This window comes from Microtus pennsylvanicus, chromosome 7, assembly GCF_037038515.1.
Source record: "Microtus pennsylvanicus isolate mMicPen1 chromosome 7, mMicPen1.hap1, whole genome shotgun sequence".
In the NCBI taxonomy this organism is placed as follows: domain Eukaryota; kingdom Metazoa; phylum Chordata; class Mammalia; order Rodentia; family Cricetidae; genus Microtus; species Microtus pennsylvanicus.
This window is the reverse complement of record NC_134585.1, coordinates 25,030,735-25,054,730: the sequence shown is the minus strand read 5'-3', so window position 1 is coordinate 25,054,730 and position 23,996 is coordinate 25,030,735. Positions and strand designations below refer to the sequence as shown.

Sequence of the window (23,996 nt, the reverse complement as noted above, 5' to 3'; positions counted from 1 at the left end):
TTACTAATGTTTATTATACCTTTTGACACTCATTTAATTAGTGAGGTGTGATCTAAGTTTATTGTTCATTTTTAGTTTTGCTTGTCTCTTCCAAGTTTTCATTACTGTTAGTTTTACTGCATTTTCAATGGTTACTGTATATAAAACACATAGCAAACTTAAGAAACTACTTACTATTTTTAATTAAGAAACTACTTACTAGTTTCCTATTTCTTTTTGTTTTGAGGGGAGGAGGAAATGATTTGATAATATAGTGTTTTATTCTTTCCTCTTTGCAGAAATCCCAGAATGAGAAAGTAACTGATGCATTTGATAAAGAGCATACAGGCGAGACTGAAGTAATAAATCCTTTTGTGTGTAAGTCTGAAGAACCTGAGTCTAACACCAAATCTGGTAGCTCATCCTCTGTTTCTGGGACTGTGGACAAGCCTGTGGATTTGTGTACTAGAAAAGAAACTGACACAGAAGTCCCAAGCCAAGGTAAAAGTTGGTCGTGTGTTTATACTGTGCAATTTATAAAATACTGTCTGAATGTTTGAGAAAATAAACTTTTTATAAAGATATAGATTAGATTCTAAGAACTTAGCTGAAAATGCTTAAGGTGAATATGGGAGCATAATGTTTTTGTCACAGTAATCATACAAATCATATTGCCTTTTCTATAAATAAAACAGTAAATAGCATTTTATCATTTGGTTTACTTACTTACTTACTTATTTATTTATTTTGGTTTTTCGAGACAGGGTTTCTCTGTGGTTTTGGAGCCTGTCCTGGAACTAGCACTTGTAGACCAGGCTGGTCTCGAACTCACGGAGATCCGCCTGCCTCTGCCTCCCGAGTGCTGGGATTAAAGGCGTGTGCCACCACCGCCCAGCCTGGTTTATTTATTTAAGTTATTATTTATTTTTAAAAAATGGAGTCTTTGTATAGCCCTGGATGACCTGGAACTCACTATACAGACCAGGCTGGCCTTAACCTCACAGAGATCCTCCTTTCTTTACCTCCCAAGTTCTAGGATTAAAGGTCTACACTGTCATTCCCAGCCTATCATTTGATTTTAAGCTGTTAGGGAATACAAAGTATGCTGATTGACCTGTCTGCATAGAAGAGAATGATTTGCTTGTATGGTCATCTTCTTGGTGTTATGTGATGTTTTTACTTGACTATTCTTGAGTTATAGTAGTGTTACTTGAATGCTTTAGTTATAAATTATTATAGTAGGAGCTTAAAATTTTTATGATACTGTAATATATACAAGCCTCAAAAGTCCTAAAATGTCAATTGCAGTAATTACTCCTTATATTACTATGTGCCTCAGTTTTTCTAAGTTGGAAGAAATGTCTTTGTGAATTGTATTTCTTTATATATGGACATTATATTACCTATTTTTGGTTTTTTCCAAAAGTTGTCCCAACTTTAGGAGGTCACCAATAGTACATTTATGGGCACTTTAGAATCTTAATATACTGGAACAAAAATGTAACTTCATAACCAAAACCTCTACATTTTCAGACAAAATTAAGTAGGCCAAAACAATTTTACAGATCATGAAACTATGCATTGGTGGAATTCAGACAAGGCCTCCAAACTTCAGATGAGCAAACATATGAGCATATTTATAGTAAAGACAACACAAAAATTAGTTCAACTGCCTACTGCTGTTGCAGAGGATTTGAGTTCAGTTCCCAGCACCCATGGTAGGCAGCTCAGAGGATCCAATACCTTCATTCTGACTTATTTGGGGGCCTGCAGTGATGACCATCTACCCACACACAGACACATATAAACTCATAATTACAAATAATAAATGTTTAAAAAATGTTTGGTACAGATTTCTTCAAAGATCTTGCCTTTGCTTGTTTGAAGGTGGAAGAAACTTGACAAAGCAGAAACTAGTCCCACAACATAGCTTAGTGTGGACAGCTCTACAGCTCTGTGGTTTTTGAAGTGAATTTGGTTTAGAATTTGTGTTAGTTGGGACTAGAACCTGTAAACTTAGTAATGTTACTAAATAAGCTTGAAGTTGAATGTATTTTGTAACATACAATGAGAGGCAGGCAGTTGTCTATGAGTTCAAGATTAGCCTGTTCTACAGAGCGAGTTCCAGAAAGGCTCCACAGCTACAGAGAAACCTATTTCAAAATACCAAAAACCAAACCAAACAAACAAAAAAGAAACCAACCCAAAAATTTGGCTTGAATTTAAAGGCATTTTAGAAGAATAAATACTAAGTTTTAGAAATGTAGTTTATAACATCCTCTCCTCTCACCTGGAATAGAGAGAATCCTGTTCCTTCTTGGTCCTGCGTAAGGTTTTGATGTGTGTATTAAATAAGAAATTCTCTTCTTTTTGTCAGGGGAAAGCAAGACTGTTCTGTTTGGATTTGGAAGTGGTGCAGGACTGTCATTTGCAGACTTGGCTTCAAGTAATTCTGGGGATTTTGCTTTTGGTCCTAAAGGTAAGATGAAGAAGAAAGATATTAGTGATCATGTCAGCCAAGCGTAATTGAAAAAGGAGTCCTTTCCATGTTGTAATTGACAGTGGAGTGGCCTTGTCCTTGGTTTGCTTAGTGTTTTAGTTGATGATAATACCTATAAGGATTTTTCTCTAATTTAATTCAATGCTGTTAGCCCTTCCTTTCTTCATATACAGGTATGCTGTTCAGTTTTGGGATAACCCCAATTTAGGCAGCACCTTTCTTTAAATGTTTGTGTTCTTAAATTTGATTGCTAGTATTTCAGGATTTGTGATTATATATTTTTAAGCCAAATTGGATCTCTGCATTAGGGCTGTACTAATTTGTTGTGCTAGAGTAAGTTATACATTAGTGCTCTTATTTATCACTGGTGTTTATTTTTTAAGATTTATTTGCTAGATGTGATGCTGCACACATTTAATCCCATCACTCTCGAGGCAGAGGCAGGTTGATCTCTTGAATTCTAGGCCTACCAGATCTACAAAGTGAGTTCTAGGGCTGTCAGACAAAGAAACCCTGCCTCAAAAACAAACAATAAAAAAAAAAACAAACAAACAAGCAACAACAACAAAAAACCAAAACAAAAAGAGATTTATTTTGTATGTGTCTTTTGCTTACATGTGTGTATTTTCTTTCACCACGTGTATGCAGTGCTCTTGTAGGGCAAATCCTCTCGAATTGGAGTCATGTACAGATAGTTGTGAGCTGCCATGTGGGTGCTGTTTCAAGTTTTATTAACATTATACTTCATTATATTTACTCATAAGATCTTTAATATTGTGAATATAGCACCATGTAAATTATTGTTTAAGATATTTGGAGAAGAAAATAAAGAGTACAATTTAAAAATTAGTTCACGTATTTATATACTTCACAGGTCATGCTACATATAGAAAAACATTTAACTTCTAGAAATGATTGATATGAATTTACATTAGAATTCATAGTTTTACTTATGCTGAGTTGTTTTTCTTAAGACTGGGTCTTAGTATGTTTCCTTAGCTAGCTAGAACTCTATGTGACTACATTGGCCTTGAACTCACATAGACCCACGTGCCTCTGCTTCCTGAGTGTTGGGATCAGAGGTGTGTGCCACAATACCTGGCTGCAGTTTTTAAAAATAGTATTTTATCCTGTAAATCTGCTGAAGCCAGCTGTGTTTCATAGGCATTGAAATTTTCAGAATATTATTAGTACTTTAGACTTCTCAATTAGGTGTGTTTATGACATTGTTGAAAACTAGATGTACTTAATGAAGGAATTGGAAAGTAACCTTCAAAACATAAAAAAGTTAAATTCAAAGTTAATTACCAAATTTATTTATCAGATAAAAATTTCCAGTGGGCAAATACTGGAGCGGCTGTGTTTGGTACACAGTCAACAAGTAAAGGTGGTGAAGATGAAGACGGCAGTGATGAAGAAGTTGTTCATAATGAGGATATTCATTTTGAACCTATAGTCTCACTACCAGAGGTAAGTGCCAAGAAGTAAATGTTTTACTAGTAACCTGTGTATAAAAATTTTCCCTGAGTTGATTCTTCTTTTTAGTACTGCTACCTACATTTCTTCCCAGAACAGTTAAACATTAGATTTTCAGAGTTTTAAAACATTATTACTATTATTTATGTGTATGAATCTTCTGCATGCATGCATATCTGTGTGCCTGTCATGTGTGTGCCTATTGTTTGCAGAGGTCATATCCCCCTGGACTGGAGTTACATACAGATGGAGTTACCGATGGTTGTGAGATGCCAGAGGGGTGCTGGGAATTAGACCCAGGTCCTCTGGAAGAGCATCCAGTGCTATTAACTGCTGAGCTATAGCTCCTGTCCAGATTTCCAGCCTTTAAGTAGAAATTGTTTTGAATTTTTCATGTGTAGTTCTTGGGATTTTATAGGGCCTCTCTCATGTTAGCAGTCACGTTACCAGTCAAGTGTACGCTCAATTTTGCCCTGAAGTTTTTTTTGTAAATGATGCTTGCTAAATTGTTTGTGCATGGGGCTGGAGAGATGGCTCAGAGGTTAAGAGCACTGACTGCTCTTCCAGAGGTCCTGAGTTCAATTCCCAGCAACCACATGGTAGCTCACAACCATCTGTAATGGGGTCTAGTGTCCTCTTCTGGCCTGCAGGCATACACACAGACAGAATATTGTATACATAATAAGTAAATAAATATTTAAAAAAAATAAATTGTGCAGTTTTAGAAATATTCTTGTTTTTTCTTTTTAGTTTTTTATTTTGTCTGCGTGTCTGTGTGTGTATGTTTAAAGAGTGGGGTAGGAGAGGAGTGAGGAAGTGGGTGTGCACATACCACAGTGAGTATGTGAGAGTACAAACAGGTATGTCCATTCCACGGTGCCATTGGAGGGCAGAATAGCTTTCCAGTGTTTGAAGTCAGATTGTCAGGATTGTGTGGCAAGCATGTTTACTAACTGGCCATCTTGCTGAGCCATAAGCATTTTTATTATGTCTTTAGGAGATCATGTGTCTTCATAAAATAATTTTAGGGACAAAAGAGATGAAAGTTATTTTAGGAAAATTACTATGTCCATTTTTTTAAACTTTTATTTTTTGTGCGTTGGTATTTTGCCTGCCTGTATGTCTCTGTAAGGGTGTCAGATCTTGGAGTTACAGACAGTTGTTAGCTGCCATGTGGGTGCTGGGAATTGAACCCAGGTACTCTGGAAGAGCTGTCAGTGCTTTTAACCGCTGAGCCATCTCTCCAGTCCCCATGACCATTTTCAATCTCAGTAATTACTATCACACACACAGTACTGCTGTGACTGGAGGGATGGATGTTCTTGAGTCTCAGCATCCGTGGCATGCATCTCACAGCTGCCAGGTGTTCTGATGCCTTTGGCCTTTATAGGCACCTACATCCGTGCACACATACCTACATACAGACACACACAAATAAAGAATTAAAAATTTAAAAAAAAGCATATTTAAAGAAACAATAAAAGGTTTGGAGAGATGGCTTAGTGGTTAAATCCCAGTACCTACATGGTAACTAACACCTGCATGTAACTCTGCTTCCAGGGGATCTGATACCCTTTTCTGGCCTCAGGGGCGATGGATGCATGCAGTGCATAGATACACACGCAGAATAAAGAACTATATACATAAAATGAAAAAGTGGCATAAAAATAGAGAGAATCAGCACTTTTGGGTGGAGCATTGGTTTTTTGAGACAGCATGTTGTTACATAGCATTACCTGGCCTATAATTCAGTGTATAGCCCAGACTGGCCTCAAACCTGTAGTAATCTCCCTGCTTCTCAGGCTCTGGAGTGCTAGGATTATTGCACATCCTTGCGAAAAACCACATTCCCTCTGATCTCGTATAACCTAGTCTTGCCTTGAACTCTTGATCCTCTTGCTTCCACATCCTCAGTGTTGGGATTATTGGTGTACACTGCCATGCTTGGCAAGAGCCAGCACTTCTGAAACCTCTTCTGACCTTTAAGGGCATTTTATTTCACAAAGAGAAGTAAAATGCTATAAAATAGAAAAATATTTAATGATAAATCACATCTTTACTGCTTAACCAAGTCAGATTATTACTAGTCTGTAGTGTTATTAGTTACTATGATACTGTAAAACCTGTTGACATTGGTTAATGAAGTTTGTTATAAACAGCTGTTTATGTAGTAGCTTATATAATGCTTATCTGTTGTCATAGGTAGAAGTGAAATCTGGAGAAGAAGATGAAGAAATTTTGTTCAAAGAGAGAGCCAAACTTTATAGATGGGATAGAGAAGTCAGTCAGTGGAAGGAGAGAGGTATTGGAGATATAAAGATTCTTTGGCATACAATGAAGAATTATTATCGGATCCTAATGAGAAGAGACCAGGTCTTTAAAGTGTGTGCAAACCATGTTATTACCAAAGCCATGGAATTGAAACCTTTAAATGTTTCAAATAATGCTTTAGTGTGGACTGCCTCAGACTATGCTGGTGAGTTACTACCTTCAAATACCTTTTAATTTTATTTTCTGAAATCTATAAAATCGACATACTTTGTAAGTTACTTTGATATTAAAGTCTCTTCTCTCCCCCATCCTTCCCCTTAACAGATGGAGAAGCAAAAGTAGAACAACTTGCAGTGAGATTTAAAACAAAGGAAATGACTGAGTGTTTTAAGAAGAAATTTGAAGAATGTCAACAGAATATATTGAAACTCCAAAATGGACAAGTATCCCTTGCAGCAGAGTTATCAAAGGACACCAATCCTGTGGTGTTCTTTGATGTTTGTGTGGATGGTGAATCTCTAGGACGGATAATCATGGAATTATTTTCAGATATCGTTCCTCAAACTGCTGAGAACTTCAGAGCATTATGCACTGGAGAGAAGGGCTTCGGTTTCAAGAACTCTATTTTTCACCGAGTAGTTCCAGACTTTGTTTGCCAGGTAAGTGTCACTGTACAGACATCACGGTTAAATCTGCTAAGACTAGACCACACCAACTTGAGCAGGTTTTTCTTTTTGCCCCCATTCTCATCTTGGGAATTTTTAGTTTTCCCGTACCATAGCTGGCTTGCACTTGACACTCCTACTCCTTTTCACACATTCAGATGGAAAGGCTTCAGATTTCTCATGTTTGTTACCTACTAGAAACAGAATGTAGGGAAAACCTCCCCCCACAAAACATGTATTTCTTAGTTTTCAAAATGTATTTTTAAGTAGGGCATTTGTTATTCCTCTGTCATGATGATTTCTGTGTATTTTAATATGTGAGTCAGTATTAACAGATTGTTTTGTTTCAGGGGGGAGATATCACCAAACATGATGGAACAGGAGGACTGTCCATTTATGGAGATAAATTTGAAGATGAAAATTTCAATGTGAAACACACTGGCCCGGGCTTGTTATCTATGGCCAATCGAGGCCGGGATACCAACAACTCTCAGTTCTTTATAACACTGAAGAAAGCTGAACATTTGGACTTTAAGCATGTAGTGTTCGGGTTTGTTAAGGATGGCATGGATACTGTGAGAAAGATCGAGTCGTTTGGTTCTCCTAATGGGTCTGTTAGTAGAAGAATTAGTATCACAGAATGTGGACAGCTATAAAATAATTTTCACCGTGCATTTTATCTATAGTAACAGTTGAATTGATGCTTAATTGTTACAGACAATATGGTAATTATGTTCATCTTTTGAAAACAGACATTTCTGATGTATAAATGTAAAATTGTAGCTTATAGCTGTTGTCACTTTTTAATGTGTGATAATTGATCCTGCATGGTATGAAATAAAAGTTTAAACACTGGTGTATTTCAGGTGTACTTGTGTTTATGTACTCCTGACATATGGATTAGAAATGGCTAATACTAATTTTGTTCAAAGCAATAGAACTTCCCAGACTATTGGAGGAATGTTATATATGCAATCTTATTTTAATTCCTGTTCCTGCATGGTACTTACCATTGAATAAGGGGGCCACAACTCAGATAATTTTATTTTAGATTTAAAATATATATATGGTAATCTTAACTATTCGTGTGCTCATTTATGTATGGACTCATTTATGAATGGATAGAGCCACAGAAGATATGAGTTAACCAAAGTGCTCTTCTGTAATTTTTATGCTCCTGTATAGTTAAAAATTAACTTTTAAGTAGAAATCTGTCTTTTCTTATGCTATATAGTTCCTTTTTGAAGACATTAATTTTTACATTTTAAGTAAGTTGATCATCCCCCCACCCCCATCCTTCTTCCTTTTTTCCATTCACTTTTCTGTTACCTGTCTCTACTACCTCAGAAACTTCAGCTTGGTCCTGATGATAGAATTGAAATTTTCTCTAGTTCTTGTGATAAAGTATGAATATTTTTAAAAGATCTATGCCATGTTGTTTGGTTAAAGATTTGCTTTATATTAGATTGTTGCAGTACCTTTTTCTGGTGACTTTTGTAGCAGAAATAAAGTGATAATTGATAACAGCCATGACATTTAAAACATTGATTACTCGTGCATCTCAGTGTCTGTTCCTCCTGTGACGATGTGAGTGAGATGTTAGAGGCCAGCACTCTGAGCTCACACTTCAGCATCCAAGTGATAAACACTGAACAGCATGTTCTTATGGGCCTACTTGGTGTATAACTAAAAGGAATCTAGTTAGACCATAAAACTTTGTATTTTCCAATCTTGAGTATTGAGTCCTTTCTGTTTTCTTGTGTTTTACTATTAGAAGAGGGCAAGGAAGGTTCTGGCTTATGTAATGACTTGTGGGCTAGCATCACTGTTGAACATGAAGCAAACCTGCCTGTCCTTGTAAAGGGAACCGTGCACATTTAGTGACTTCTTTGGAAAACTGCGTAATATAAACTCATAAAAGTACTGAAACTTTTCAGCTCAGAAGTTGATGCCATCATTTTAGTCTAAGTAGACGGAAATGTCTTTAAAAAAAAAAAAGTCATCTGTAGTCCAATATTACTTTGAACTTGCTTTGTAACTGAGGCTGGACCTGAATTCCTCTTGATTTCACTACCTCCACCAGGATTGCAGGCATGTTCCCACTATGCATAGTTGCAAATGCTTTTTAAGGTACTCTATACTTGTTTTGCTTTTTCAAACTATTAGGGTTATTAAAGATCTTTCAAAAACTTGGCAGATTGGTGTGTTAAACTTTCCCAGGACTGGCGTTAATAACAGGTGTTTCCTACCTGAGCGGTTACCATTTTGGGTGCTGGGACTGGAACCCAAGTCCTCTGTCAGAGCAGTCAGTGCTCTTAATGGCTGAGCTATCCAGCGCCAACAAAGAAGTTTAAAAGATGCTTGACGTATTTTATAAGATACTTGATATATTTCAGAACAATGTGACTTGTTATAATGATGACCACAGTGATAGCCATTTCTTTTCCAACTGGCTAGATTTTCTGTGCTCATTAAAATCTGGCAAAAGAAAACAAAACAGTTTAGATAGTATTTTATAGCAAAATGTGATCTTCAAGCAGTTTTTTTAGTAGCAAGTTTGCTGCTTACTTGCTGAAGTATCAGCTTTTGCAGCAGTAAGGGAAATTACAGAATTGAGGGGTGCTGGTTCATATGAGCACTTACTAGAAGTTCTCCTTGTGGATGTGTGCCAGAGAGTAACTGAAACTGAACAAGTACAAGCTTGTAAGATGAGGTTGGATCCCCACTGTAGGGCTTTGGAAAGGTTTTTGTTTTAAGCCAAACTACATGTTTACAGGGAGTTTTTCTGGCTTCTTGAGGTAGGTCTCTAGCTGAGACAGCTGTCCCAATTGACTATGACCGTGTAGCCCAGGCTGGCCTCCTGCCTCCACCCAAATTTATGCCTGTCCCAAATTTATGGATACAGGCAAAGGAATTGCAAAGGTAATATGGCTACAGTTCATGTGCCTAGCGTTCAGACATGTCCTGATTTTTCTTTTGATGAAGAGAGTGTCCTTAGTTCTATGCACAGTAAACATTTTACCCTGTGTCCCATGAGGCCCCAGGCCCCGGGGAACACGCTGACCCGCAGGTGTGCAGAACACACTCGCTCTCCTGCGGGCCGGGTCTGAGCTTGCGCGGGAAGACTTCATTTACTGCGCCGGGCGGGGTGGGGAGGGCGGAGACTTGGAACCGAAGGACAAGAATCTGGAAGGGACAAAGGAACTGGCTAGCTGTGAGTCCTCCTCGCACCCCTCTTCCCACTGGTTTCCAGCGCCCCCGGGGGCGGGGCCGGGCGTCGTGACGTACGGCCCGCCCCGACGCGCCTCTGAGCGCGGTTCCCCGGGCGACCGTGGTCAGCGACCCACCATGGAGCGCAGGGTGGTCAAGCCACCCGGGCAGGACATGGTAGTGGAGCGTCTCAAAAGCCGCTACGGCCTGGCGGGAAGCTGCACCGTGGAGGTGAGGGGAGTGGAGGCCGTGGTGAACTCCGCCGGGCGGGCGGGCTGCTACGGGATGGCCCCGGTCGCCCTCCTCCGAGTGGCTTGCCAGAGAGCGTCCTCCCTCGGGGGAAACGTCGCGATGCACGGGGCGTGGTCTCGGTCCTGCTGGCCTGGACCCGAGTGCAGCAGGCATACAAGACGACGTAGGTCTTTCGGGAAAGCTTACATCGAATAATTGCAAACTTAGAAGTTGTGGCAGTATGCATTCGTGTAGCCCTCCCTTGAATGCGCCGTTCACCAGGGGAGTCTTGCCATTTTTGCTGCGGCCCCCTCCACTCTGGCAATTTGCTAGTATTTTGTGAGAGGTTGGCTAGATCGCATCTCCGAAGAAAGCTGGAAGAACTGAAGTGGGAAACCATTTGCAGCCCTGAAGTTTCCGTGAGGCTTATTTTTATTATCACACCTCCTTTGATAACAGAGGTGGGAGTTTACGGTTCAGCTGAGAAGCCTGCTTCACAGCCTAGCAAATTCAAGGTTTTAGAAAGTTCAACAATGTTGTCTTCAGAAAAACATCTGAGGTATGGGAACATCTTTCACCCTGTTCTGCAGAAGTTGAGGAAGCTCGCAGGCATTCCCGAGTTCCTTCCCACGTTTGCATTCCCAAAATCCCTTCTTGAGAAATACCAGTATATTTCAGTGTTCCCACGTCCATGCCACAAATTCATTCTGTGCTCACATAACCCTAATTCAGTCGCAACACATACTTTGGTTTTCCTGTGAAGCACGTTCTCAAAATCTTAAAGCCTCATTGATACTTTCCAGGAAATTTAGTATTGCTACAATAATACAGGATAATGCATAGCTTATAGACAGATTTCACTAAGTACCTCAATTATGACCTTTTGTAGAAAGTTTTTCCGGGTGCAGATACCACCTGCAAACATGACGTTTGGTTGTCTCTGTTGCCCTTGATCTACAACCGATGCCCACACTTAGTTTCTTACATCATTAATGCTTTTACAAGGCCGAAGACTGTTGTGTATAGAATGCCTCCCAGTTTGAGTTTGTCTGATGGGTCCTGGTTTGATTTCATTCTGGTTTTGTATTTTTGGCAGGACTACGACATGAATGGTGTGTGGGCCACTCTGATGAATCAACAGGTATATGATGTTTGCTTGTCTAATTAGGGATGCTAATGTTGCTTAGGGTGAGGCCTCTAGGCTTTTCCATGCTAACCTTTGTAATTAACATGTAATTGATGGAAAAATATCTTAAGGGAATATTTCTTAGTGTTTAAGTGTGTTTTCTTTATCCCTCTAGCATGAGCTTTCCAAGTTTGATCAGACTAAATATAAAAGAAGAATTCTAAGCTCTCCAGGTAAGCCAATAGAATATTTTGGGTCTTTTCACACATCTGAGAGATTTTTGTAAATGTTTAGACGTGGGGTTAATGTTGCTTATTTTTTATTTTAAAATTTTCAATTTGGCAATCACCTAATAATAATTGTGAATTTAGGGATGAATATGTGAGATGCCTTTAAAAATTAAATTTAATGAGAGTTTTGGTGTGTGTTTAATTTATAATATGTGCACCTTCTTTTTCTTTTTACTGCTGGGATGCTGGGAATCAAAAGCAGACCCTTGATCAATGCTGACCAAGTGCTTGGTCACTAATCAATGTCTCCAGCGGATATGTTTGCTTTCGACGATGTTAGAAATTGAGCATTGGGTATTGGGTGAGGAACACTAATTGGTCTTTTTAGGCAGGAAAGGTTACTAGGATAGAAACTAAAGGGAAAATTTATAAAATGAATGGAGTTGGAAAACATAATTATCCTGGGAGTTGTAATTTTTTTGATAAGCTAAAACTTTTTTTACAGTAATAAATATTAACCATTAATCTATTAATATTAACCATTTGTTAATTCTTCGGTGCTCTATTATTAGTTAAACATAATAGTCAGTAAATTTTGGTAATTATGGCATCAATAGTGTCTTTAATTTCGTTCATGTGTGGGAGCTGAGTCTGAGGACTAACTAGTGGACTGGAGGGCTATATTGATCTGATTCATGTAAGTCTGCAGGCCCAGATCTGATTTCCACAGTATGTTATATAGTGGTAGGTGGCAAACTGCTCGCTAGGATAAAACTTGTTTGGTAATAAATTAAAAAAACTACTCTCAGTGAAACACCCTTTTGGCAGGGATTCCACTACAGGCACTTTCAGAAAAGTACGTGTGAAGTGAGAGGAAGAACGGTTAATGTTTCTGGAATATCAAAGTTCAGTCTACAGACAGAATGAGATCATTAATAATAATAAAAAAACAGTTCAAGTTGATTGCTGAAGTAATCAAAAAGGACTGACAGCAGATACCCAGAACCTTAGGAATGTATTAGAAAAAGGGATTATTTCTGCTTGCTAACGGAGCCAGTGTGGAGAGACTGGAAGGCTTTTTAAAAAGATTGACTTGGACTAGAAATGAGAAGGTTATCTGGTAGTCACTGTGGACCCCTGCACACACGTGGTACACGCACACACGTGTGCGCGCGCGCGCACGCACACACACACACACACACACACAGACACATAAAATGAAAACTAAATCTACAGAAATGAGTAATGGTAAGTCCTATCTTTTTAAAATTTTTGTTCAGCTGTGGGGTTGGTTATGACTAGCACCGAGAATGGAAATTTGTATGACCTGCACTTATCTCGTTTGTCTCTTCAGCTTCTGCACCCCAGCTTCTGAAGGTCTTTACATCAAAACATGAAAAAGTCCATCAGATGGTTTACTAGGTTATTTCATATTTCCCTAGACTTCTTACATCTTGAAATTTCATCAGCATTGAAAGGGGCTTTGTTACACAGCCTAGGGCCCTCATTTACTCTGTATTGCTGCGATAAAAAACAGTTACCAAAAGCAACTTGGGAAGGCGTTGATTTACCTCCCATTACATCAGCTTCTAAGGAAGTCAGGGCAGGAGCTCACGCAGGATCCTGGAGGCAAGAACTGAAACAGAGACCTTGGAAGAAGGCTGCTCCCTGGCAGTGGCCTAGCTTCTGTTCAGCTAGCTTCTTACTTCGCCTAGGGCTGTCTCCGCCCACAGGTACCTCAGTTAGCAATGAAGAAGAAGCCCACAGTCCCTCAGACGTGTCTCTCGGATAACCCTGTGCTGTGTCAAATTGACCACTGAAGCAAACAGGGAGACCCAGGCTGTCCTCTAACTTCCTGTTTTAGTCTCCCAAGTAGTGTCATTATGGTTTGCACCACCAGGCCCAGCTAGTTTGAATTTTTTGAAATGTAAATAATGTATGGACATCATTCGCTGTGGTAGATTTTACCAGCTAACTGAGTCAGTAATTGTGGTGGTTCGAATAAAATGGCCTCCATAGACCCATAGGTGGCAGGACCTTGTTGGCGTAGGTGTGGCCTTATTGGAGGAAGTGAGATCTCAGAAGCCCAAGCCAGGAATAGTGGTTCTTTGTATCTTCCTGCTGCCTGTGGATCCAGACTCTGAGCTACCTCTCCAGCACCCATGTCTACCTGCACACTCATGTCCTGCTATGAAGATAGTGGACTAAACCTCTGAAACCGCAAGCCAGCCCCAATTAAGTGTTTTTTCTTTCTGAGAGTTGCCAAAGTCATGGTGTCTCTTCACAGCACTAGAAACCCTAAGTAACTAAGACAGTAATCTATTTTGTTTTTCTCTGAAATGTTTTCCTTTTCACTGGATTTAGACATAGGCTTACAGTTGTTAAGAAACAAATGCTTGAGGACCATGTTAGGAGGTAAGAAGGCTGCATTCTGATTTCCAGAACACACCTGGTTCCCATCAGCTCTCGGCTCTCTGGGGTTTTAACTTGTGCAGTAGACTTAAAGATTACTTTACAGAGCCATCACCTGGGTCAAGTAAGGATGTAAAACGTCGGTAAGGCACAATATCAGGAGAGTCATTGCCTGGGTCAAATAAGGATGGAAAGGCATTGTGTAGTCAGGCACCATATCAATATGAAATCGAGTGTGTATTCTCATTAGAGAAACAGATAAATCAGTGATTTTGGTGTCTTACTGTTATGAGGCCAGAATGAGATCATTAGTATCTGATGTCATTGTGTAATTTTTTTTTCTTTTATTGACAGAAGATCTGGATACCTACTGCTCTGGAGATAAAGTTGGTTCCTCATTAAGATGTTACTCTGATGAAAGGAAGCATCCCACAACACCTTTTTGCAGTTCCTTCAAACACTTAACTGTGAACTGGTAAGGAATTCAGAATAGATGCTGTTACTGCCCTGTTAGCAACTCAAGAAAGGCGGTAGAAAAGAGGTGTGTGTGTGTATATGTGTGTGTGTGTGTGTTTTCTTGGATGGAAGTAAAAGCAGTCTTGATCCTGATGAGTAGTTGAAGAGCTGAATTTAATATTTTATGTGTATGTGGACTTTGCCCACATGTATGTCTATGCACCACCTGTGTGCCTGACTCCCCAGGGAGGGGAGACCAGGAGAGGGTATCTCACCTCCTGAAATGAGTTACAGACAGCTGTGAACCACTGTGTGGCCCAGGAACCACTGGAAGAGCAGCCACTTCTCCTGGCCACTAAGCCATTGCTGCATCCCTATTTATTCTTTATTACATTTATTCATTTATTTAGTGAGTGTCTGTGGGTGGGGGATGTTGTGTGCATGTGTCGAGGCCAGAGCACAGTTTATAGGAGTTAGTTCTGTCCTTCTACTGTTTGGGTCCCGGGGATTAAATTAAACTCAGGTTGTCAGCCTTGGCAGCACGTGCCTTTGCTCTTTGAGCCATCCCTCCTGCTCTGAGTTATTACGTAATTAAACAATTTTTAAAAAATTTATTCGTTTCATCATATGTGTATGACTGTTTTGCCTGCATGTAATATGTGTACTGCATGCATATCTGGTGCCCAGGAGGTCAACATGTTGTGAGCTACCATATAGATCTGGGAGCTGAACCCAGGTCCTCTGCAAGAGCAACAAGTGCTCAAGTTCTCTTAACTGTTGTGCCATCTCTTCAGTCTTTCTCTCTCTCTCTTTGAGACAGGGTTTCTCTGTAGCTTTTGGAGCCAGTCCTGGAACTCACTCTTGTAGACCAAGCTGGCCTCAAACTCACAGAGATCCACCTGTCTCTCCCTCCTGAGTGCTAGGATTAAAGGTGTGCGCCACCATCACCTAGCCCCTTTAATTTTTTTTAAAAGAAGATGTATTTATTTTACTCTATGCATGTGACTGTTTTGCGTGCATGAGTGTTTGTGTACTACGTGCATGCTTATTGAGTCCCCTGGAGCTGGAGTTATGGAACCATGTGGGTACCGGAAATTAAACTCAAGTCTTCTGCAAGAGCAACAAGTGCTCTTAACTGCATAGCCAGTAGTTCTCAACGTGTGGGTCACGACCATTGTGAGGGGGTCACAGGGGTCGCCTAAGCCCATCAGAAAACACAGATATTTACAATATGATTCATAACATTAGCAAAATTACAATTATGAAGTAGCAATTAAAATAATTTTATGGTTCAGAGTTGCCACAACGTAAGGAATTGTATTAAAGTGTTGCAGAGTTAGGAAGGTTGAGAACCACTGAACTGTTTAGTTCTGTATCTCTGTAAAACATGTGTGCATTGCCTGAGATTATCAGAAGAGGGCGTTGTATCCCCTGATACTGGAGTTACAAATGGCTGTGAGCTGCCATGTCAGCGCAGGGAGTCGAACGAAGCTGGATTCTCTGCAAGAGCAGTCAGTGCTCTTAAGCTGTGAGCCATCTCTGCAATCCCTATTATTTGTGTGTGTGACAGGGTCTCCCAGTGTAGCTCTGGCTATCCAGGAACTGGCTCTGTAGACGAGATCCTTCTGCTCCTTTAGTTTGCTAGGGCTAAACCACCATGCCCACCTTTTTAGGCTTGTTTTATGTGTGCAAGTGTTTTCCTTGCATTTTATATATGTGCACCACACGTGTGCCTGGTGCCCATGGAGGTCAGAAGAAGGTGTTAGATTTCCTGGAACTGGAGTTATGGGTGACTGTGAGCCACACCATGTAGGTGCTGGGAACTGAAGTTTGGTGTTCTGCAAGAGTGATGAGTGCTCTTAACAGCCGAGCCATCTCGGTAGCCCCAAACTGTTCTATTTTTTAATGAACTTATCAAGTATTAGCTTTCCTTACATTTTCCCCCCATGCATCGTTAGTTCTGGTTGACCCTACTACTTTCCCTGTGCCTCTGCTCCTTCTCCCCACTCAAACCTCTCTACCGTCTTCCGCTGCCGCTGTTTTTATAAATCTGTGTGCAATTCCAAATTACCATCTGGAGGTTTTAACCTCTGAAGAGTTTTATACCATTGGCCTTTTTTTCTCCAACCCTTAATCATAATTCTAGTCCAGAAGTATGCTGTCCTGCCAATAGATATAGGTCACAAATAGCTATTTAGTACTTGAAAAGGGGCTTGTCTGGAAAGAGATAGGCTATAAATTCAGAATATACCCAGAAATTTCAAAGACGTTGGATGGTCAAGATAATGTAAAATCCTTTTATGTTAGTTTTTTTTTTTTTGTGTGTGGTTTTTCGAGACAGGGTTTCTCTGTGGTTTTGGAGCCTGTCCTGGAACTAGCTCTTGTAGACCAGGCTGGTCTCGAACTCACAGAGATCCGCCTGCCTCTGCCTGCCAAGTGCTGGGATTTAAGGCGTGCGCCACCACCACCCGGCTATGTGTTAGTTATTTTGACTCCTGGTTTCCAATTCAGTCCATGATTCTAGGAGTGTGGTGATACAATCATGGTGGAAGGCGCGGCAGCTGGGACCTAGGGACAGATGAGCAGGGACCAGGACAAGATGCGTCTTTGAAAAACATGTTTCCTAAAAGCTCATTTAGTAAGATGGAAATTGGCATACTTGTAAACCAGTCATTCAGAGATTCTGGGATATCAACACTGGGGCCCGTAGGGGTACTTTATACACAACCATACAACTTTCGTGTCTTATGTTCATTCTTTGGATATCAACACTGGGGCCCGTAGGGGTACTTTATACACAACCATACAACTTTCGTGTCTTATGTTCATTCTTTGGATATCAACACTGGGGCCCGTAGGGGTACTTTATACACAACCATACAACTTTCGTGTCTTATGTTCATTCTTTGGATATCAACACTGCGGCCCATAGGGGTACTTTATTCACAACCATACAACTTTCGTGTCTTATGTTCATTCTTTGGTGGAGTGACATTTTATATGTACCGTGATAACTGAAAATAATGTGCAAGTCTCGCCTCTTCTTAATGCGTTTGAATGTACTACCAGAAAAAAAATGATCAAATGTATTTGTAACTTACATTATGTTCCTTGTGAGCCATTCTGCCCTGAGGTAACCTCAGAACATGAGGTTCTGATTCTGGTTTCGACATTAACTGTTAATTGTCTTAACGAAAGTAGATAACAATGCCTGGGGTGTCTGCATTGCTGGGTTTCAGAAGAGTTTGGCAGCCACAGAGCATTCTACAGCTTTTAAATTGTTTTAAAGTATGTCTGCTTAATGTGCAGAGAAGGTTGGAAGACACGTACAGTGGGCTTCAGGGCTTTTGACCTAGTTTTCCATGCATGTATCTTTGTTGTATTTAACGATGATTTTTACATTTTCCTCGCGTGTGTGGCACCGTCTGAAAAGCAGTTCTTCTCTTGTCAGTTGTTGGAGTGAACTCCGGATTTCTGATATATGTATTGTTAAAGCCTAGATGACGAACTGGATTCTTTTCATAATTTAAAGAAATGGGAAACAGAAAAAGAATCATTTGAAGATGATCATAGAGATGGCGCCTCCAAAATAACAAAGCAGTCCTTCAGAGAAATAGAGAAAGGTAAGGAAATACTCATAAATAGGAATTTGTCACGTTGAGTCTGTCGGTCATGCTTACCTCATAGCAGTAACTGCTCCTCAGGAATCTGTGGATTTCTGTGTTCTGAAATTTCATAAACTGTAAGATGCTTGCTGTGCTTAGTGTTAAAGGAGAAGAGAAATAAACATGCCATTTTCTGGTTGTGTTCTTCTGTTTTCAAAACCTATCCAAGGGCTGGATAGATGGCTCAGAGGTTAAGAGCATTGCCTGCTCTTCCAAAGGTCCTGAGTTCAATTCCCAGCAACTACATGGTGGCTCACAACCATCTGTAATGAGGTCTGGTGCCCTCTTCTGGCCAGCACAGACAGAATATTGTATACATAATAAATAAATATTTAAAAAAAAACAAAAAAAACCTATCCAAGTAAGTTTATGATAAACTGAGCTTTTATGATATTTTTAGTTCCTTTTCATGTTTCCTTGTGGAAAGGACTTCCGAGGATTTGAACAGCCCTGATGCTTTCAGCAAGTTCTGTAGATCGCCACGGCTGGCTTCCCTGCTGCTCCTTATCTTGGCCTGGGCTGCTTAGTGCGTGAGTGTTTTCATGCACATGACAGTTAAGTCCGAAACAATCTCAGATCCACCAGGAATATCGCACAAAGTACAAATCCAAATCTGATATTTTATCCTTTTACCATATCATTCTTTCCAGACTTTTAAACAATACTGTAAGCTTTATTTAAAGCAGCTCCCTCGGAAGATTTCTCTGAGAAAATTTAAAACTCTTGCAGATGCCCTGCCGACTAACATAGCCTCATCGAGACTTCAGACTGAACATTGCAGCGATTCTGTTGACTCTCCTCCGAAACAGGTCATTTATCCAAAATCCAAAGTGTCAAAGAAGCAGAGTTTACTTCCTCATCAAATAAATGAAATATATGATGAATTACTTAATATCCATCTGAAACTGCAGGTAAAAACCAGATGCTGAACTGGGAATTCAGAGTTGTTTGTGTTCTAAGACTATTTGCAAAGCTTCAGTATAAGGATTTGAGTTATACATACACAGGTCAAGAAGTCAGAAGGGACAGGCTTAATTTATAGGATTATTGAACGGGAAATGTAGTGACTGAGAGAAAATTTAAAGCAGCGGTAGTTTACCGGGAGGTGTGTCTTTAAATTTTACGTTTCTTGTGTTTGTTTTCAGCCTAGCCCATCCTTAAGATAGAAAACAAAAAGTGATGATAGAAAGTGTGTAATTTGAAGACATTATAAATTCATTGCTATAAGTACTTAAGTGTAAGAAGTCTCTTGTCAAAATTCAACTCTAAACATAGGCAATCATGTTATCTATGGGGCTTCCATCTAAAGGGTGTGTGTGGGGGGGTGTGTTTACTCCTTCGGGGGCATGCCAACCAACTCCCAAATAAATACACACACGGAGAGACCTATTCTTACTAATAAATGACTGTCCTTAGTTTGGCTTCTTTCTTGTCAGTTTTTCTTAAATTATCCCTACTGCCTCTTGCTTCCACTCTTAATCCATGGCTGGCCGACCAATGCTTGATGTCAACAAAATCTGACACATTAATTTGGGGGCAGAACCAAGTCCCTTTGCCCCGCATTAAGGCTGAGCATGGTATCCACCATAGGAAATGGGCTCCATCAAGCTTGCTCATGCACCAAGTATAGATCCTGGACCTACTGCCAGGGGCCCCTCAGATAGTCCAAGCTTCACCACTGTCTCCCACATGCAGAGGACTTAGTTCAGTCCCATGGAAGCTCCACAGCTGTCAGTCTAGAGTTCATGATTTTCCACGAGCTTGGTTCCGAGGTTTCTGCAGATTTCTCCATCATAATCATAACCTCCCTTGCTCACATATTCCCTCCTCCCTCTCTTCGACTGGATTCCCGGAGCTCAGCCTGGTGCTTGGTTGTGGATCTCTGCATCTGGCTCCATCAGTTTCTGGATGAAGACTCCATGATGATAGCCGGGGCGTTCACCAATCTGATTACAGGGGAAGGCCAGTTCAGGCCCCCTCTCCGCTATTGCTAGGAGTCTTAGCTGGGGTCATCCTTGTGGATTCGTGGGAATTTCCCTGGCACCAGCTTTCTCTCTAACCCCATAATGGCTCCTTCTATCAAGATCTCTCATTCGTTGCTCTCCCACTCCATCCCTCCCCACCTCAACCATCCCGTCCCATTCCCTCATGTTCTCATTCCCCTTCCCCTCCCCTTTACAGCTCCCCTCAACCCCCTCCCCCGTTACCCAGGAGATCTCTTATACTGATCTTATGTGATGAATGAGTTGCATTCCATCCCAACCAATTTTAGAATATTTCCTCATCCCCCAGAGGCAGCCACTGATCTACTTCCTGTCTCTTTCGGTTTGTCCATTCAGGGTATTCTACACATGCTGTCCTGTGGTGTGTAGTAACTTGCGTCTGGGTCCTTTCACTTAATGTGTTTTTAAAGCTCATTTCTGTTGAATCATAGATCAGTCCATGCTTCTTCTTGCTAAGTATTGCTGTTATATACCACATTTTCTTTCATTACTCATTAATTGCTGGACATTGGGCTGTGTCCTGGTTTCATTTCTGTGGCTGTGATAAAATACTCCGCCAGAAATCAGCAGAGGGGAGCGAATGGTTTGTTAGCTTGCCACCCCAGGATGCAGTCCATGACAGCAGGAAGGCAAGGCAGCAGGAACTAAAAAGCAACTAGTCATATCATTTCCACAGTCGAGAGCAGATAGACATGTGTTACCCGTCTAGCTTTCGATACTGTCTTATATAGCTCAGGACCCCCGCCAAGGGAATGGTACCCCCCACAGTGGGCTGGGCAAGACAGTCCCCCATAGGCATGCTCACAGGCCAATCTGATTTAGGTGATTCTATATTAAGACACCCTTCCAGGTAATTATAGTGATATCAAGTCAACGGTTCAAACTAACTAATTATAGGTTGTTTACATTTTAGACTATTGTGATGATGTTGCTGCGAGCGTTTGTGTTTAAGTTTTGTATGAACATGTGCTTTTCTTTCTGTTGGAATGCTGAAGTCAGGTGGTCACTATGTTTAACATTTTTTGAGGAACTACCAGACTGTTCCAGAGTGACCACATTATTTTACATTGGCAAAAACCATTTGATTCAAACAGTGTCAATGGAAAGCATAATGTGCAGAAATAATTAAGAAAAACTATTTAAATTGTGTGTTTTGGTAGTGTGAAACCGCATCACAGCAGAAATTTGCGGAAGAACTTCAAAGCCGAGAACGGTTCTTAGCAGAACGAGAACAGCTGCTCTACAAACATGAAACCGCCTTGAGCAAAATTAAAGGTGTTGAAGAAGAGGTTCTGACAAGATATCAAATTCTAAAGGAGGTAATTACACAGCATTTGATTATAGAGTAATTCTTTTTCTTAGCTTCATTAATTATTAACAGTTTTGTCGTATTTGCTCATTTCACCTCCTTCCTCTTGGCACCCGCTCATACTCACCTTATTTTCTTTCTTTTTTATTGAAAATATTTTTCATCCACTATATTCTGATCATAGTTTTCTCTCCCTCATCTCCTCCCAGGTCCTCCCTACCTTCCTATCCATCCAAATTCAAGTCTGTCTGTCTTCCTTCCTTCCTTCCTTCCTTCCTTCCTTCCTTCCTTCCTTCCTTCCTTCCTTTCTTTCTTTCTTCTCTCTCTCTCTCTTTAGGAAACAAACAGGCAAATAAAAATTTAAAAAAACAGAAAAAGAAAATAGAAAATAAAGAAAAAGCATGAGAAAAACAAATACAGGAAGGGACACACAGAGACACATATAATCCATAAAAACACAAACCCTGAAAGCATAAGCAAAAGACCAGTAAGGTAAAACCTTCCCAAACAAACAAAGAATTATGAGACCAATCTCTAAAAACACCACTGAATTCATTGTGTTCACCATCTACTGCTGATTGTGGGACCTGCCCTTAAGAGTTGTTTGTATATCCAGTGAGACTGAAGCAGTTTTTCTGTTGTGGCTGGTTGACAGTTGATGATAGCTTCTGGGTTAAGGATTGGGGCTCGGGTCCACTTACCCTCTGGGTGTTGGGACCTGTACATGCTACCACAGACTGTAAGTTCATATGCTTGTCAGTCTTGTGTCTGGAAGGCACCATTTCTTTGGTATCTTCCACCCCCACTGGCCTTACAGTTTTTCTGCCTCCCCTTTCCTCATAGGTCCTGAGCCCTGAGGGGAGAGGTTTGATAAAGACATCCCATTTAGGACTGAGTGTCCCGGGGTCTCTCAGTCTCTGCACATTGTCCAGCTGTGGCTCTCATTAGTTTCCATCTGCAGGAGCAAGCTTCTCTAATGATGGCTGAGCATGTAAGAGTACAGCAGAATGTCATTAGGAGTCATTTTATTGCTACTTTCCTTTAGTTGAACAATAATAGTATTTGGTTTTCCTCTAAGTCCATGACCTATCTTAGGTTCTTGGCTACCTTGGTAGTGTCAGGCATGAGTTCTGTCTTCTTTTTTTTATTAATTTTTTTTCATTTATCTTACATCCGGATCACAGTTTCCACTCCCTGCTAATCTTCTGTGCCTTTCCCCACCTCCTCTCTAACACCCTCCCCCATACACATCATCTTTGTTCAGAAAGGGGCAGGCCTCCTATGGGCGTCAGTAAAACATGGCACATTGTTGAGGCAGGAGGAAGCTACCTAGGTTCCCAAACACCAGCTTAAGGGGTGATCCTTATGGATTCCTGGGAGTTTTCTTGGCATCAGGTTTCTCCCTAACCCTAAAATCACCTCCCATCAAGACATCGTTTTCATTACTCTTCCCTCTCGGCCTCACCCCCAACCCAAGCAACCTGGTCCCTCATATTCCCATTTCCCACATCATCTGCCCCTACCCCAGTTTACCTATAAGATTTCTTCTATTTTCCCTTCCCAAGGAAATCCATGTATTTTTCTGTGGGCTTTCCTTGTTACCTAACCTTTTTGGGGGTGTAGATTGTAGCCTGGTTAACCTTTGTTTTACTCCTAATATCCACTTACTAGTGACTACATACCATGTTTGTTTTCCTTGGTCTGGGTTACCCCCCTCAGAATGATTTTTTTTTTCTGGTTCCATTCATTTGCCTGCAAATTTCATGATGTCATTATTTCTTACAGCTGAGTAATACTCCATTGTGTAAATGTACCACATTTTCTTTATCCATTCTTCAGTTGAGGGGCATCCAGGTTGTTTCCAGGTTCTGGCTATTGCGAATATGCTGATATGAGCAAGTGCCCTTGTGGTATAATTGAGCATCCTTTGGGTATATGCCCAGGATTGGTATAGCTCGGTCTTGAGGTATATTGATTCCCAATTTTTTAAGAGACTACCATCTTGTTTTCCAAAGTGACTGTGCATGTGTGTACTCCCACCAGCGGTTGAGGACTGTTCCCCTTCCTCCACATGTGCTCCGTTAGTGGTTTTGATCTTAACCATTCTGACAGATGCAAGATGGTATCTCAGAGTTGTCTTGATTTGCATTTCCTTGATGGCTAAGGACACTGATATACAGTTAAGTATATCGCAACCATTTGAGAATCTGTTGGAAATTCTCTATTTAGACTTGTACATTATTTTTGAATTGAATTATTTGGAATTTTGATGCCTAGTTTCTTGAGTTCTTTGGATATTTTGGAGATCAGCCCTCTGTCAGGTGTGGGGTTGGTGAAGACCTTTTCCCATCCTGTAGGCTACTGTTTTGTCTTATTGACAGTGTCCTTTGCCTTACAGAAGCTTTTCAGTTTCAGGAGGTCCCATTTATTAATTGTCAATCTCTATGTCTGTGCTAGTGGTGT

General features: G+C 40.5%; 2 protein-coding genes across 9 annotated transcripts in view; both read left to right on the top strand.

The window, feature by feature from the left end:
• Positions 1-8,421, top strand: part of LOC142854531 (E3 SUMO-protein ligase RanBP2) — a 56,625-nt gene extending 48,204 nt beyond the window's left edge. For both annotated transcript variants that reach the window (XM_075980231.1, XM_075980232.1), the window contains 6 exons: positions 279-480; positions 2,357-2,458; positions 3,804-3,949; positions 6,158-6,431; positions 6,551-6,885; positions 7,242-8,421. In XM_075980231.1, the coding sequence (XP_075836346.1) occupies positions 279-480; positions 2,357-2,458; positions 3,804-3,949; positions 6,158-6,431; positions 6,551-6,885; positions 7,242-7,547 (1,365 nt within the window). In that variant the 3' untranslated portion in view covers positions 7,548-8,421. The remainder of the gene's footprint in view (positions 1-278; positions 481-2,356; positions 2,459-3,803; positions 3,950-6,157; positions 6,432-6,550; positions 6,886-7,241) is intronic.
• Positions 8,422-10,056: 1,635 nt separating this feature from the next.
• Ccdc138 (coiled-coil domain containing 138) overlaps positions 10,057-23,996 on the top strand; it is a 48,856-nt gene continuing 34,916 nt past the window's right edge. For 3 of the 7 annotated variants that reach the window (XM_075980226.1, XM_075980227.1, XM_075980228.1), the window contains exons 1-7: positions 10,087-10,332; positions 11,429-11,473; positions 11,634-11,691; positions 14,455-14,575; positions 18,052-18,179; positions 18,951-19,132; positions 21,385-21,543. In XM_075980226.1, the coding sequence (XP_075836341.1) occupies positions 10,240-10,332; positions 11,429-11,473; positions 11,634-11,691; positions 14,455-14,575; positions 18,052-18,179; positions 18,951-19,132; positions 21,385-21,543 (786 nt within the window). In that variant the 5' untranslated portion in view covers positions 10,087-10,239. Of the gene's footprint in view, positions 10,333-10,471; positions 10,892-11,428; positions 11,474-11,633; positions 11,692-14,454; positions 14,576-18,051; positions 18,180-18,950; positions 19,133-21,384; positions 21,544-23,996 lie in introns of those variants that run through there. The other 4 variants (XM_075980229.1, XM_075980223.1, XM_075980222.1 and 1 more) reach the window with 3 other exon arrangements.